This window comes from Miscanthus floridulus, chromosome 19 (assembly GCF_019320115.1).
Source record: "Miscanthus floridulus cultivar M001 chromosome 19, ASM1932011v1, whole genome shotgun sequence".
Classification (NCBI taxonomy): Eukaryota; Viridiplantae; Streptophyta; class Magnoliopsida; order Poales; family Poaceae; genus Miscanthus; species Miscanthus floridulus.
Window position 1 is genome coordinate 37,753,466 of NC_089598.1, and position 14,899 is coordinate 37,768,364.

Genomic DNA, 14,899 nt, shown 5'->3' on the forward strand with positions numbered 1-14,899 from the left:
AAGGAGCCGATAGAGTTTTGACAGATGTCGGCTCTGGTTGATGATAGGCAGGCCCGACGTAATGTGGTGCCACTTGTCCCTCTTTGAGAGTTCGAACCACAGCATTATGAACAGTATTGGACAGCACATTGGAATGATTAATCAAAGCATGATTTACTGCAGAATTAACCATCTCTTGAAGTTTACCAGGATTGGAGTCAAAGGTAACCTGCCGAGGCAACGGCAAATCTTGCTTCTGGATGACTTGTCCACTCTTGTTCAAGCTAAACGATCTCAGACAAAGCTGCTTGTATTCTTCTACAGCCTTTTCCATGGCCTGCCTCTGTTCTTCCTTGAGATCTTCTTCTGATACTGCGATAATGTTCCCTGAATCGATCTCGGGATTGAACATATTGATTAATTTGTCCCACCGAGCGTGCCAAAAGATGTGTTGATGCAAAAGTGGATCTGCAAACACAAAGGGCTAATACCCGAATCGATATCCCAAAGCGTGCCAGTCGATTTGACCTGCTAATCGACAAGGATGAAGATACGAACACTTTGGTCCTGACAACAGCGATACGCCCGGAAGTCACGGCCAAGAGGTGCTCACGCGGAACTCGAGAATCGCCGAAGGTCGCACTGAAGCGATGCAGCTCGCCGAATCAATGAGAACTCGTAAAAAAGGAAGAATATGCAAATTGACGAAGTCGCCGAAAAGTAAGTAGATGCAAATAGGAGTAAAAATTGGTTTTGATATTGATTGATTTATCTATTACATTGCCCCTCACTCCATATTTATACCCTGATCTAAAGAGACACAACCGAACATAACTAGGACACCAAGCCCATATCTAAGGAAACGCGTGACTTTTACATGAACCATACTCTAACAAATATAGAAAAGGAAATTAACTCCTATCTATTTCCCTGTCCGCCTCAATTACGATGAAAATCTCGCCATCTTCCTTCCCATCGGCATATCCCCTGTTTCATCGGCAGTAGTCCTCAAGCCTTCCTTCATCGGCATACTCACTGCTGCATCGGCAGTAACCTTCAAGCCTTCCTTCATCGGCATCGACAATAACACCTCCAACCTCATCGGCAACGCCCGAGTCCAAATCAACCTTTCCATCGACTATCACCAGCTATCGGCAACCATCTTTACAAGCTGGCTTTCATCGGCTATCAAAGTATTCAATAACTTTCCCCTTGCCGATTAGCCCACTCCGACTATTTTGATATGTGCAAAAAAACGGTGTCAACACAACCTATTTACTTCATCAGCGAAGTGCTCTCCGAGACCAAGACACGCTACCCCCACATCTAGATGCTGGTCTACGCCATAGTCTTGGCTCGACGCAAGCTACGTCACTACTTTGAGTCCCACCCGGTGACCGTGGTGTCATCTTTCCCCTCGGAGAGATAATCCATAACTGGGAGGCCTCGGGTAGGATAGACAAGTGGGCCGTCAAACTCATGGGGGAAGCCCTGTCTTTTGCGCCTCAGAAAGCAATCAAATCTTAGGTCTTGGCCAATTTCGTGGCTGAGTGGACCGACACCCAACTGCCACCTGCTCAAGTCCAGGCGGAATGCTGGACCATGTACTTCGATGGGTCCCTGATGAAGACCGGGGCAGGCGCAGGTCTGCTCTTCATCTCACCCCTCGGAGTGCACATGTGCTACATGATTCGGCTCCACTTCGCTGCCTCCAACAACGCAGCCGAGTACGAAGCCCTCATCAATGGCTTGCAGATCGCCATCGAACTTGGAGTACGGTGCCTCGACATGCGGGGCAATTCGCAGCTCATTGTCGATCAAGTGATGAAGGAGTCAAACTGCCATGACCCCAAAATGGAGGCGTACTGCAAGCTGGTGCGCCGCCTCAAAGACAAGTTCGACGGTCTCAAACTCAACCACATCGCACGGAAATATCAATGAGGTCGTGGACGAACTGGCAAAGATGGCGTCGGCACGGGCCCCGGTCCCCCCGAACGTCTTCGCTAGAGACCTCCACAAGCGTTCCATCGACTATGCCTTAGCGGCGGAAGAGGGCCCACCAGTCGAGCCCACCGTGGGGCCCGAGGCTCCCTCTGTCACCGAGACCCCTTTGGCCAAGTCCAAGGTCATGGAAGTCAACGCGAAGCCTCCCGAGGCCAACCAGGGCTTGGACTGGCGGGTCCTACTCCTTGATTGCCTCATTCGAGGAGAGCTTCCCGCAGAAAGGACCGAAGCCCGATGGCTTGCTCGGTGAGCCAAGACTTACGTCATCAGCAATGGCGAGTTGTACAGGCGAAGCCCATCTGGCGTCCTGCAATGATGTATCACCACCGAGGTAGGTCAAGCCCTACTTTGGGACCTGAACGTGGGAGCCTACGGGCACCATGTGGTGCCTCGGACGCTCGTTGGAAATGCTTTCCACCAAGGGTTCTACTGGGCGACGGTGGTTGCTGACGCCACCAAGCTAGTACGCTCCTACGAGGGATGCTAGTACTACGCACGGTAGACGCATCTCCCGGCCCAAGCCCTCCAAACCATCCCCATTACATGGCCGTTCGCTATATGGGGACTCAACATGGTTGGGCCTCTGCAGAAGGCCCCTAGGGGCTACACCCATGTGCTGGTAGCGATCGATAAGTTCTCCAAGTGGATCAAGGCTCATCCGATCAATCGGATCAAGTCCGAGCAAGCGGTGCTGTTCTTCACTGATATCATCCATAGGTTCAGGGTTTCGAACACCATCATCACTGACAACAGGACGCAATTCACCGGCCACAAGTTCCTGACATTCTACGACAACCACCACATCTATGTGGCCTGGTCGGCCGTAGGACACCCTAGGACAAATGGCCAAGTAGAGCATGCCAACGGCATGATCCTACAAGTCCTCAAGCCAAGAATATACAACCGGTTGAAGAAGTTTGGCAAGAAATGGCTTGCCAAACTCCCGTTGGTCATCTGGAGCCTGAGGAACACCCCGAGCCGAGCCATGGGGTTCACACTGTTCTTCCTGGTCTATGGAGCTGAGGCCATCCTCCCCACTGACCTGGAGTATGGCTCTCCGAGACTACAGGCCTACAACGAGCAAAGCAACCGCACCGCCCGTGGAGACGCCCTCGACCAACTAGAGGAAGCCCGAGACATTGCGCTACTACATTCAGCCAAGTACCAGCAAGCCCTACGACGCTATCAAGCCCGACACATTCAAAGCCGAGACCTGAAGGTGGGCGACCTGGTGCTAAGACTGAGGCAGAGCAACAAGGGCCGCCACAAGCTGACCCCGCCATGGGAAGGGCCGTACATCATCGCCCAAGTGCTGAAGCCCGGGACCTACAAGCTAGCCAACGAGAAGGGTGAAATCCTCACCAACGCTTGGAACATAGAACAGCTACGTCGCTTTTACCCTTAAATTTCCAAGCATTGTATACATTATTTCTCGAAATACAATAAAGAAGCGTTCTTTAATTGTTCTAGTTTTTGAGAAACCCCCCGAGCCCATCATGGGCCTCAGCGTTACGATAACACCATAAGGGAGACTCAACTCTGCCTCTGCAGAGGTGCCCACCGCGGGGCTCGAATGAGACATGGCTCTGCCTCTGTAGAACCGAGCCTCCCTTAGGGGCTAGAAGGGGGACTCCCGCCCTAAGTCCCACGCACCATTTTTAGTCGTTTTTCGAAAAAATTTATATGCCAAACTCTCTAGCATGCTCTGACAAATCAATTGTAAAAAAACCTAAGGACCGAAAGTCTATCTCAAGGCCAAAAGGTCGACCGAGTTGCGAGACGGCCTACGCCTCTAGGCTACGGCACTCCCTCACCACCTTTTGCCCGAGGGGCAGCTTAGGCTCCGAGGAACTTTTTTGCAGGAGAGATGTTCAGAATCGAGACAGAGGGCAGAGGCTCGGAAATACAATAAAAAATGATTAAGAAGCGTAGACGCATAAGTACTTTAAAAAAGGCCTCGACGGCGACAAGCGTCACGATAATACCCTAATCTATTTACATGGCCCCTTCGGCCTAGGTCAAGGCTTAGGGTCTCCAGCATCGGTGGACGGCGTGGGAGGAACCACCTCATATTTGAACAGCTTGGCCAGCGCCGTGCCAGGGCCGTCAGCTACATCCATCAGCTTCGTGACCTCCTCATCGACCTCCCGGTCATCCTCAGCCAAGACGTAGCCATCACTGACGGCCTCGAGGTCGACGCTGGTGTAGTGCGAGGAGACAACAGCCAAGGCGCGCTTGACGCCCGTATGCAGCGCCCCTCAGAGTCGCTCGCGCACTTGGCTGCTCAACGTGGTCAAGCGGCTCTTAAGGGAGCTGCCCGACCCGACCCCCTCAACCTCCAGGGCCTCACAGACGGCATGGGCGGCGCTCTGTAGTGCATTGTGCTCCTCGATCTTGGCCTCGAGCACTGCCTGCACTGCGATAGAGGCCTCAGCTACCCGGGAGACCTCCTTCTCCAACCCTACGCCAAAACAAACAGGATGGGGTCAAGTGCAAAAGAAAATAAGCCAAACAGGGGCAAAGCCCTACGGGACTCACCCTCGGCTTTCTCCTTCTAGCGCTGGGCCTCGACCCGAGAGGCCTCAGCTTTCTCCTTCTTGCCCTGGACCTCGACTCGAGAAGCCTCGGCCGCCCTGGAAGCCTCCTTCTCCAGCTCCGCATCACACCAGGGAGTTAGGGGTCGAACATAAGAAAAACAAATAAAACAAAGGGAATAGGACTCACCCTCGACCTTTCCCTTCTAGACCATAGCCTCGGTCCGAGAGGCCTTGGCCACCTTGAGGGCCTCTGCCAGGGTGCCTTTCGTCAGCAGGTGTGCATCCTGCTCTGCCCCCAGTTGCCCAGCGAGGGCCTTGGCAGAGGCCGTCGCTTCTTCAGCCCAGGACCTGAAGGTGGCCCAGTCGCTGGCCACCCAGGTCAGCTCCTCCTCCAACTCCTTGATCCGTGCCACCAAAGGGGCGGCCTGCTCTTGAGCCGTGGCCGCCTCGGCTGTCATATCAGCACAGTGAAGGCAGAGGTCCTCCACCTCCGTGCTCTGTGCTGACAGAAGCTCGTTGGCATTGGCGAGCAGGTCCTTCTGTTGCCGGAGCTGATCCTAGACGTCCCTCTCCCGCCGGAGGAACAACGACTTCCCGAGGGACCGGGCCTCGAGCTCCTAGATAGGCAGAACAGACGTCATACACTGCGAGAAAACTCAAAAGAAGACGACACCGCACGAGAAAAGAAGGCGTGTACCTGGGTGACCCTGGCAGATCGTCGGCCATGATGGACAATGCTGTCCGCAATGACCGCTCCGCCAGACGGCGGTATTGCTCAAAGGTGTCCCAGCGCCCCCCCTCGGCCGTGTCCTCGAGGGCGAACAGAGGCTCCCCCTTAGGGTCATCCCGGCTCCACCATGAGACACGCGGGTGATCACACCCGTGGGGCTCGGGTTGTACCCGCACGAGGGCCGAGCTTCCCTCGCCAAATGTCGGAGCTAGCTGCTCCACGGTACTAGCCACTTCAGCATCTGCCACCCCCTTCCCCTGGGAAGTATCGCCGGAGGAGATCGGATGGACCTCCACTTCTCGGGCGCTCTCCTGCTACGGCGGCAGGCCTTGGACCAGGGGTGGTACTGAGGCTGGCCCCACCTCCGTCTCCGCTTCCTGGGCCACTGGCTTCGCCGCACCCACGCGGCCTCCGCCGCCTCGGCCTCGGTGGTCCCAGGGGCTCCGGCCTCCGCCACCTCGGCCTCGGTGGTCCTAGGGGCTCCGGCCTCTGCCACCCCAGCCTCAGTGGTCCCAGATGCCTCGGCCTCCATCGCCTCGACCTCAGAGGTCTTGGGGGCCTCAGCCTCGGCCTTGGTGGCCTCAGCAACTGAGGGCGCCTTGGCCCCATCTGACTCACGGGCCTTGGCCTCGCGGGGCATAGGCGCTTCCTCCCCCGCTTGCGTCGGGGCCGCCTCGGCAACCTCTCCTTGGGTGACCGGCTCCTTCAGGTCGGCCCTCGCCGACGTCGCGCCACGTTGTATGGTGGCTTGCGCCTCCACCACCCATTGGGCGGTGGGGCTGGTACTCACCTTGAGCACCTTATGTGGCGCTAGGGTGGGCACTTCCGCCTGACACTTCTGGCTGAAAGCAAAACACCGATAAGATCAGCATACGACCAAGGAATGAAAGGGAAATGCTGCCAACTCCGCCGAAAAAACACTCACCTCGAACGGGGACACAACCGCTTCGACACTGTGCCCCTCCTCTATAGCGGTGGTGGCGGCGGCAGTGGCATGGCCTCTGTGCCCACCGGTGTCGGCCAGTCCTCACCGGACTCCGGTGCCCCCTCGACCCTCTGCGGGGGTAGTTGCGACGCCCCCACCGCCGCCTGCTCCATCTCCGCCGCCGAGCCCACCGGGCTAACGGCGCGCTTCCCTAACGCCCGTGCCTTGGGCGTGTCAGCCTCGGCCTCGGGGTGAGCGATCGTTGGCCCCGAGGTGTCCTCTCCTCCTCCTCCTAGAAGCATCGGGCTGCTCACTGACACCCCGAGCGCTGTCCCCACGATGTCAGGGAGATGGTCCAGGGGACCCCACCCCACCTCGCTTTCATCATCTTCGCCCGAAGAATCCATCGACAGTGATGGCGACAGAGACGCCTCCACCAGGAGACCATCCTGCCTCTGCTGCCGACAGCGTTTCTCCCGCTCTTCGCGCTCAAGGATCTTCCTCTTGCGCTTTGCGTCCTTGGCGTCCTTCCACTTCTTCTGCGCCTCAGCGAGCGCCCGGTTCACCGCTCGCCGCTCTGCGTCCTCGGGAATGGGCGGCGGGGAGGCTCGCACGTCCCTCATCCCATGTGGGGACGGCGAACACAAATAAGGGATCAGAAAATGGTGAGGAATGAGGAGGCCTCGGGGGCCGCAGCAGCGCATGACTTACCAGAGAGAGGTACCCCAGCGACGAGCGCATCGCGATAGGGGTCAGACCACCGCTCTTCAGCCACCCCTCCACCGTCTCCCTCACCCAACGTAGAATCTCCTCGTCGGAGAGGGCGACGGCGGACATCTGGATGCCCTCGATCGGCTCATCCGGTCTCATGTCGAACAGGCGCCACCGCCGAGCCATCAGCGGTAGCACCCTCCGGTGGTGGAAGGCCGCCACGACCATAGCCACCATGAGGCCACGGCTGCGTAGCCTCTCTAGCCCCTCCAGGAGCGGCTATAGCTTGGGCTGATCGACCAATGCGATGCCATACCTCCACTTCTCTGGCTGGCTCTCCACGATCCGCCCGATGTAGGGGGGAAGTCCGACGTCGTCGTTGTGGAGGTAGAACTAGCTGGTGTATCAGTGGTGATTGGATGACGCAAGCTAGGCCAGGATGTAAAGGTGCTGTCGGTCTTGGCGCACTTGGAGAGTGTAGCCGCCAGCCCTCATCGCCTTCCTCATGCCCGTCATGCCCATCGGCTTGGTGGTATGCCCTGCTCGGAAGAGGTGGAGCCACAGCTCCCAATGGGGGGCAATGCCTAGGTACCCCTCGCAGACGGCGACCAAGATGGCCGCTTGTGAGATGGAGTTGGGGTTGAAGTTGTGAAGCTCCACGCCGTAGTAGTGTGGGAGCGCCCGCATGAACTGATCCACCGGTAGGCCAAGACCGCGCTCATGGAAGGACACGAAGCTCACGATGTAACCATCGCATGGCCTCGGCTCCGGCTCACCTCCCAAAGCAATCCACTCTGATCTGTTGGGGTCGGTAACCGGGCGGAGGAGGCCGTCGTCGACAAGCGACAGCAGCGTCTCCACGGACACATCGGACAGACCCCAAGGATCCGCCTGGAGGACAACAGGGCCACCGGCCATTGCACGGTGGAGAATGCGGCTACGGCGGTAAGCCTCGCTCCCTTTCTCCTGCTCTCTCTCCCTCTCCCTTCTCCCTTCTTCTCCCCGGCGCTCTCTGTTCCTAGCAATGGCTCGAGGGCAGCAAAAGCAAAGGCAGACAAGGTAAGGAGGAGAGGGGCGAGGCTCGTCACATATTTATGCAGGAAGGGGGCAAAATGGACGAGCGACGAAATCGGGGAAGTTTCCCTCAGATCTGGCACTGTTAATCCAGATCCGATTTAACCGCCCATGCGCCTACCTTTTCCTTATTAATCGCGCGCACAGTAACGTCCCATCCGTAGACACCACGTCGCATCCGACCGCAGCAGCGGCAGGCGCCGTTCCGCCTCCCTGAGAAAACCGCCTCAAAAGGCGCACCTACTGTTGTTAGCCGATGGGAGGGGAACATCCCCCACCCGATTCCTTTCAGACGAAGGAACTGGGCACCGAGCCCATTATGGTCTAGGGGTTCGAAGGCTGGGCCCCCCAAGGGTTTTGATAGCCGCCCTAGGACAACAGAGTTAGGGACAACTATGGGCAAGCCTGTACATGGCCGAGGCCCGAGCAAGCGATCGCTCAGGATGCCCTAAGTCGTGTCCAAGACCGGCAGGGAGGTCTCCGAATGGGATCCCACCGTAGGGAGGTATCGAGCCCTCGGGGCCAATCGAACGGCCCTAGGACCCACTAGAGAAGCCCTCTAGTACTTTTGGAGTGCGTCTCAAGACCGCTAGCAAACCCCTATCGAATGGGGCATGGGCCTCCACTCAGACTTACCCAATAACAGCTCACCGGAAGTGTCACCGCTTGCGCCCACCGAGGGTAGCCTGGCATATTCCACCCCTCCTTCCGAACGAAAAGGATGCACGAGGGTCGCACAAAAAGCCAAGGGAACTCCTGATCGCCCTCTCGCTCCATGCAGAGGCTCAGGGGCTCTTCCTGCAACTTTGCTGAGACCCAACGACCTAGGCTCGCACCCGAGGGCTCGGCAAACAACCCCTCCTTCCGAATGAAAAGGATGCGCGAGGGTCACATAAAAAGCCAGGGGAACTCCTGATTGCCCTCTCGCTTTGTGCAGAGTCTCGAGGGCTCTTCCTGCAACTTTATCAAGACCCAGCGACCTAGGCTCGTACCCGAGGGCTCGGCAAACAACCCCTCCTTCCGAACGAAAAGGATGCGCGAGGGTCGCACAAAAAGCTAGGGGAACTCCTGATCACCCTCTCGCTCCGTGCAGAGGCTCGGGGGCTCTTCCTACAACCATGCCGAGACCCAGCGACCCAGGCTCGCACTCGAGGGCTCGGTAAACAACCCCTCCTTCCGAATGAAAAGGATGCGCGAGGGCTGCACAAAAAGTTAGGGGAACTCCTGACTGCCCTCTCGCTCCGTGCGGAGGCTTGGGGGCTCTTCCTGCACCTAGGACGAAGACAAGCAACCCAAGCTCGCACTCAGAGACTCGATGAAACGCGATAAAGGGCATCGAGCCTATTACGGTCTAGGGGTTCGAAGGCTGGGCCCCTAGAGGGTTTTGACAGCCGCCCCAGGACAATAGAGTCAGGGACAACTATGGGCGAGCCCGTACATGGCCAAGGCCCGAGCAAGCAATCGCTCGGGATGCCCTAAGTCATGTCCAAGACCGGTAGGGAGGTCTCCAAATGGGATCCCACCGTAGGGAGGCATCGAGCCCCCAGGGCCAATCGAACGGCCCTAGGACCCACTAGAGAAGCCCTCTGGTACTTTTGGAGTGCGTCTCTGGACTGCTAGCCGACCCCTATCGAATGGGGCATGGGCCTCCACTCGAACTTACCCGCTAATAGCTCACCGGAGGTGTCACAGCTCGCGCCCACCGAGGGTAGCCTGGCATGCTCCACCCCTCCTTCCGAACGAAAAGGATGCACGAGGGTTGCACAAAAAGATAGGGAAACTCCTGATCGCCCTCTCGCTCCGCGCAGAGGCTCAGGGGCTCTTCCTGCAACCAAGCCGAGACCTAGCGACCTGAACTTACACTCATGGGCTCGGCAAACATGATAAAACCCCTCGCTCAACACGTGAAAAGCCCCTGAAGGAATAAATCCACTCCTCCAGGGCCTCAGGGGCTACACCCAGCGGGAGCACTCGCGCGCACCCACCGAGGCCTTGAGTACGAAACACCATTCTGCCTGGAGCTGCCGTGAGCCAAGTCTCATCAAAACCTTAGGAAGAGCGCTCACACTCTCCCCGAGGCTCGGGGGCTACTGTCGGGTACCATAAAAAGGGGTCCCCTAAGCAAAAGCCAAAAAATTGCTTAGACCCTGTCAAAATCAAAGCCAAGAGATAACTACTAGCTAACCCCCACCTTGTCCGAGGCTACCGATCCTCCGCCTCGCTCGAGGCCTCGCACAAAGGGCCTCGGACAGGGAACCAATTCTCCATCTCGCTCGAGGCCTCGCGCATAAGGCCTCGGACGGGGAACTGATTCTCCATCTCGCTCGAGGCCTCGCACGAAAGGCCTCGGATGAGTTGCCAATTCTCTACCTCGCTCGAGGCTAGCTCGGCAACAACCCCGTCGCCTCCGCCTTGGCCGATATGCCTGATAGAACGTCACGTCCAACTAACGCGACCAACCACTCCCACGATGTTAGCCGGACGATGGCTCGACACAGTGGAGAGACCAACAAGATGGGAGTCGCATCAACACCATGCCGTCCGGGACAAGACAAGGCGGGGGTTACCGGTCGCTGTGCTCGGCACTGTGCCCATGACTGACGCCTGTACTGCACTATGCTACCTAACCCTTGCTCCGAGGACAGCACGGCGTGGGGAGTCAAGTCCAGGTACCTGTAGCCTCGGAATCAGTGTACAAGACCAACTGCTCCCTCCGAGCCTCGGCAATCCACTTTAAGGTCTCGGCAGCCTTGGGATTCATGCCCGCCGAGCTCCCCACGATGGCTCGGCCTCGGCACCAACCGAGCCTTGGCTCTTTACACTATCAACACACAGCGATCGGCACATCGTCCACCATGCCCTACGTCAAGCTATCACTAGAGCTCCCACGTCGCACAGGATCGGATGTGACCGGCGCGTTGCTCTAGTACATCAAGGACAAGACCGCTTCGCTGACCATGCCGCCACAGCGATAGGCTACAGGGCTCGGACATGCCACCTCTGTTCACACGACGCTACGTAGTAACCCCATGTATCACCCTTGTCCCCCCTTCAACTATAAAAGGGAGTGACTGGGGCTGTTTCTAGGGATGGGCTCATGAGTTTATGAACTTAGTGTTGACACAAAATGTGACGCACTGTGCCTCACACACAGCAAGCCGAAAAGCGTGGCTTCAATCAGGTTCCCGGGTGCTTCGTGATCCGGAAGCGTGCCAGTCAGTTTGACCTGAAAACTAACAAGGGATAGAACAATTAAATGTCAAACCAGAACATGTCGGGTAATACCAGACAGTTCCACATATACGGCCCTGAAGCCACTTACAACGACATACAGCTATAGAGAGCTTTCTGCCAATGAGTTCATAAACCGTTCAGCTAATAGTGAGATGAATGCACGTGGAGACCTGATTGCCGAATATACGTGCATGGGAAGACATGTTTGAACAAGTGAAATTAATTATGAGTTAATGCATAACCAAGCTCGGCAATCTAGCCGAGTTGGGGTCCATGAAGCAGGAACGTGCAAATAAATACGCTCAAACTAATCTAAAACCTGCATCTGCCGCACGACACCTAGTTTCGTCAAAGCTTAAACGTAATTAAAATACATGAACCCACGACATGTGACAATCTAGATCAAAATAATTCAGCCATTACGAGCGTATTATCTATTTGCGAAGGTAATACGAAAATAATGATCATTGAAGCACGAATAAAACCATAAGAGAGGGCCGAACAATATTGATCTAGATTGGGCAGAAGTGTGTTACAAATATATAAAATATTTAAAACATGCAACACTGGATAACTTAATGAATCTATTTAGATTTGCCATATCTAATAGAGCCGATAACTATCTTGCTTTCACTAAGCATATTGAACAAACGCCTGCCGCACGGTATTTACTCATAAGCGAAGCATAAGCAAAGACTTCTTGATTGTCAAGCAAAGATCCGCCGCACGATCATTGAAAACAAACAAGACTACTTGCATCACGTCTAAATCCACCGCATGATACTAGACATGATAACAAGGTTGTCGGAACTTACGGAGGTCGACGGATCGATGACTCCTCTCGAAGAACTCGACGACACGACAAAAGGACTCGAAAGTTGGCACGGGGCCGGTTGTATTGATTTGGTTGTGTACCCTTTTTACAATGGTCGAGGGTCAATATTTATACCCTAGACAAAATGTGAGTCCTAGAGGACTACGATTTACAAACAAACTTGGAAACTTACGATTCCTTACCCTAAACTTATAAATTCCTTTATTATTACAACTCTCATCTTTCCGATCTGTCTTGCCTGCCATCTTCTATTTTCCCGAATGGAGTTACCGCCTTCTAGAGTAACCGACCGCACAAGCATTTAGCCGACCGCTTGTTTTGTTTGCCGAACACCCTTCTTTTCGCATGTGGGTCTACCTGTCATCTTCCAGAATCGACCAAAATCCAGTGTTAACACATGCCCCCTCAATTTCGGGATAAAAGTTGTTTTATTCTGAAATTGACCACAAGCTCTTTCATCCTCCTAGGTCATCACCGTTCAAAACCGCAGCCGCTGCCCAAAAACTCAAGCTTCCAGCGCAACCTCGGACCTCCTTCAAATCTTCAATGGCGACCCAGGATGAAATCCCAGAGGTAAACTTTACTTATATTCGGCAACTTTCATCTTATTCTCCCGCTCCCTTTTTGATTTACTCCCCTCTGATTTCAATCATCTTCTAAAGGAATACAAGAGCCAGATTTTGATCCCCTATGCTGCCAATCCCGACTCCTATTTCCTCGGCCCAATGGGAAATCCTGACGCTTCTGAAATTATTGAGAAGGAAACCCAAAGAATTCCTTTCAAGTCTGGGATTACCTCATCAAACCGATGGCCAAACACGTTCAAGAATTGGCCATTTCCCCCAATCACCGGATGGCGTAACTGGTACAGGAGAATGCTAGAGAAAAGCAGCAGCCACTGGGAAAGTCAAGACATCAGTCATTGTCTGGAGTTATCTTTAGCAGAGACACCCAGGAATGATTCCCTTCTGATAGCAGCTTCTCATTTTTGGTCTGACGCTATCAATGCCTTTATCTTTGGTCATGGTATTATGACCATCACTCTAGCCGATGTATTCATGATGACTGGCTTGAATGTGTCATTGCCAGTATATCCCTACAAGTACAAGAGCAAAAGTAATCAAAGAGCCGTCAGCTCTGGATGTGGATGGGTCAAACATATTCAGAACTACATGAATGCATCTGGCGCCGTCTCTGACAAAGAGTTGAAAGCCTTCATGAATATGTGGCTATGCAGATTCATCTTCTGTGGAAAATCCAATGAACCGACCCTGAATCATATGGTAATGGCTGAAGACTTAGCTGCAGGCACTCAGATTCCACTAGGCAAATATCTCTTAGGGTCTGCTTATCATCTGATGCATCAGATTACTCTCCAGATGCGCCAAGGTGGAGAAATCTCTTGTGTGAATGGTCCCTGGTGGCTAATTCAAATGTGGCTTCAGCTATATATGCATCAGATAACCTCTGTGAGCCTCTTCAATCTAAGTTTTCCTTCAGTCAACTATGCTGAAGGCAACATAGCAAAGGTCAAGGCTTGTCAGACTTATGGGGAAGCAGCATCATCCATAAGCATTGACATAGACATCGGTCATTTCTTCAAGCTATTTTTCAAAGGATTCGGCAATGTGCTCTGGTTTCCTTACAGAGAAAATGAAAATCTGACTTTGCCCTGCAAGTTTAGCTATGAAATTGGTTGTTCAGGCCAAGAATCCACAGAGATTTTCAACTCCTTTATCAAACCTTGCACTCTGCCAGCCGAATTTCATCATGGGAGGTTAGTGCAGTCCACCTATGAATTCTACTATCCAAATATGGTGGCCAGACAATTAGGATGTGGCCAACTGCCTCCAAGATTCCTCTTCTCAACAATCATAAAGTCAAGGGAAGTAATAACAGAAAGAATGGAAGCCAAGAAGATCTTTGAATTAGGATGGGAATTGCCAACATATGAACCATCTCCATTTGGGCTAATAGATGTTGCTCATCCCTTCTTCGTCTCTTGGTGGCAAGAATGGCATGCTCATATCTTCAATATGTCAGTTCATTCTTTATGCAAAAACTTGCAATCTGACTTTGCTTCTGACAGTGAGGTAATTTCATTATGCCCATCATTTCTTGCATTCCTGAATCCACTTCTTACTTTAACATCTGGTTCATGCACAGGATCTTGAGTTTACTCCCCCTAGCCAAAGCAATCCAGTACTATTCGGCTGGTCCCAAGCCTGCTCTGGGGTTTGATGCTCCAAACTTAAAGGAATTCATGAAAGCTCTTGTAACTTTGGATTCAACACCTTTAAAGGCACTCATGAAAACTCCTGCTACTTCAGCTGCTGCATCCTCAAGAGGAAAAAGCAAAAGGAAAACATCTGACAATTTTCTCTTACCCAAGAAATCAAGGACCAAGAAAGCCAGATTATCTCCTAAGGCATGAATCTTTTATTTTCTTATCAGGTTAACAATCTCATTTAGCAGTAAACCTGACCACCTCTATATTTATTGCTTCCATTGCAGCCACAAGTCGAAATTCCCACACTGGGCAATACCTCAGTGCCTGCAGAACCAACCCCTGAAGTTTCTACTGAAGATGAAGAAATTCATGATAGCGAAATTTCAGAGACTCATGAAGCTGAAGGTTCAAAGGTTCATAAACCCGATGAGACTATAGGTAACATTGTTCAACCAATTCTCTTTTTCTTTCTTTTTAATAACATCTATTCTCTTATGCTCATTATCATTTACTTCACTGAAAATAGATGAAATCTTAGATGAACTGGCAAGGGAAACCTCTCCTGATCAAGCTCCAAACCTGTCTCCTCTGAATCTTCAGCCAAGTTCTCCAGCAAGCCAGGGTATAATCCATCTTGATG

The 14,899-nt window shown here is 53.6% G+C and overlaps 1 protein-coding gene across 1 annotated transcript; it reads right to left on the reverse strand.

Moving 5' to 3' along the window:
* Window positions 1-5,458: 5,458 nt before the first annotated feature.
* Window positions 5,459-5,890, reverse strand: LOC136525890 (uncharacterized). Its single transcript, XM_066518727.1, has one exon. The coding sequence runs from the start codon at window positions 5,888-5,890 to the stop codon at window positions 5,459-5,461; it is 432 nt and encodes a 143-aa protein (XP_066374824.1).
* Between the last annotated feature and the right edge of the window lie 9,009 nt (window positions 5,891-14,899).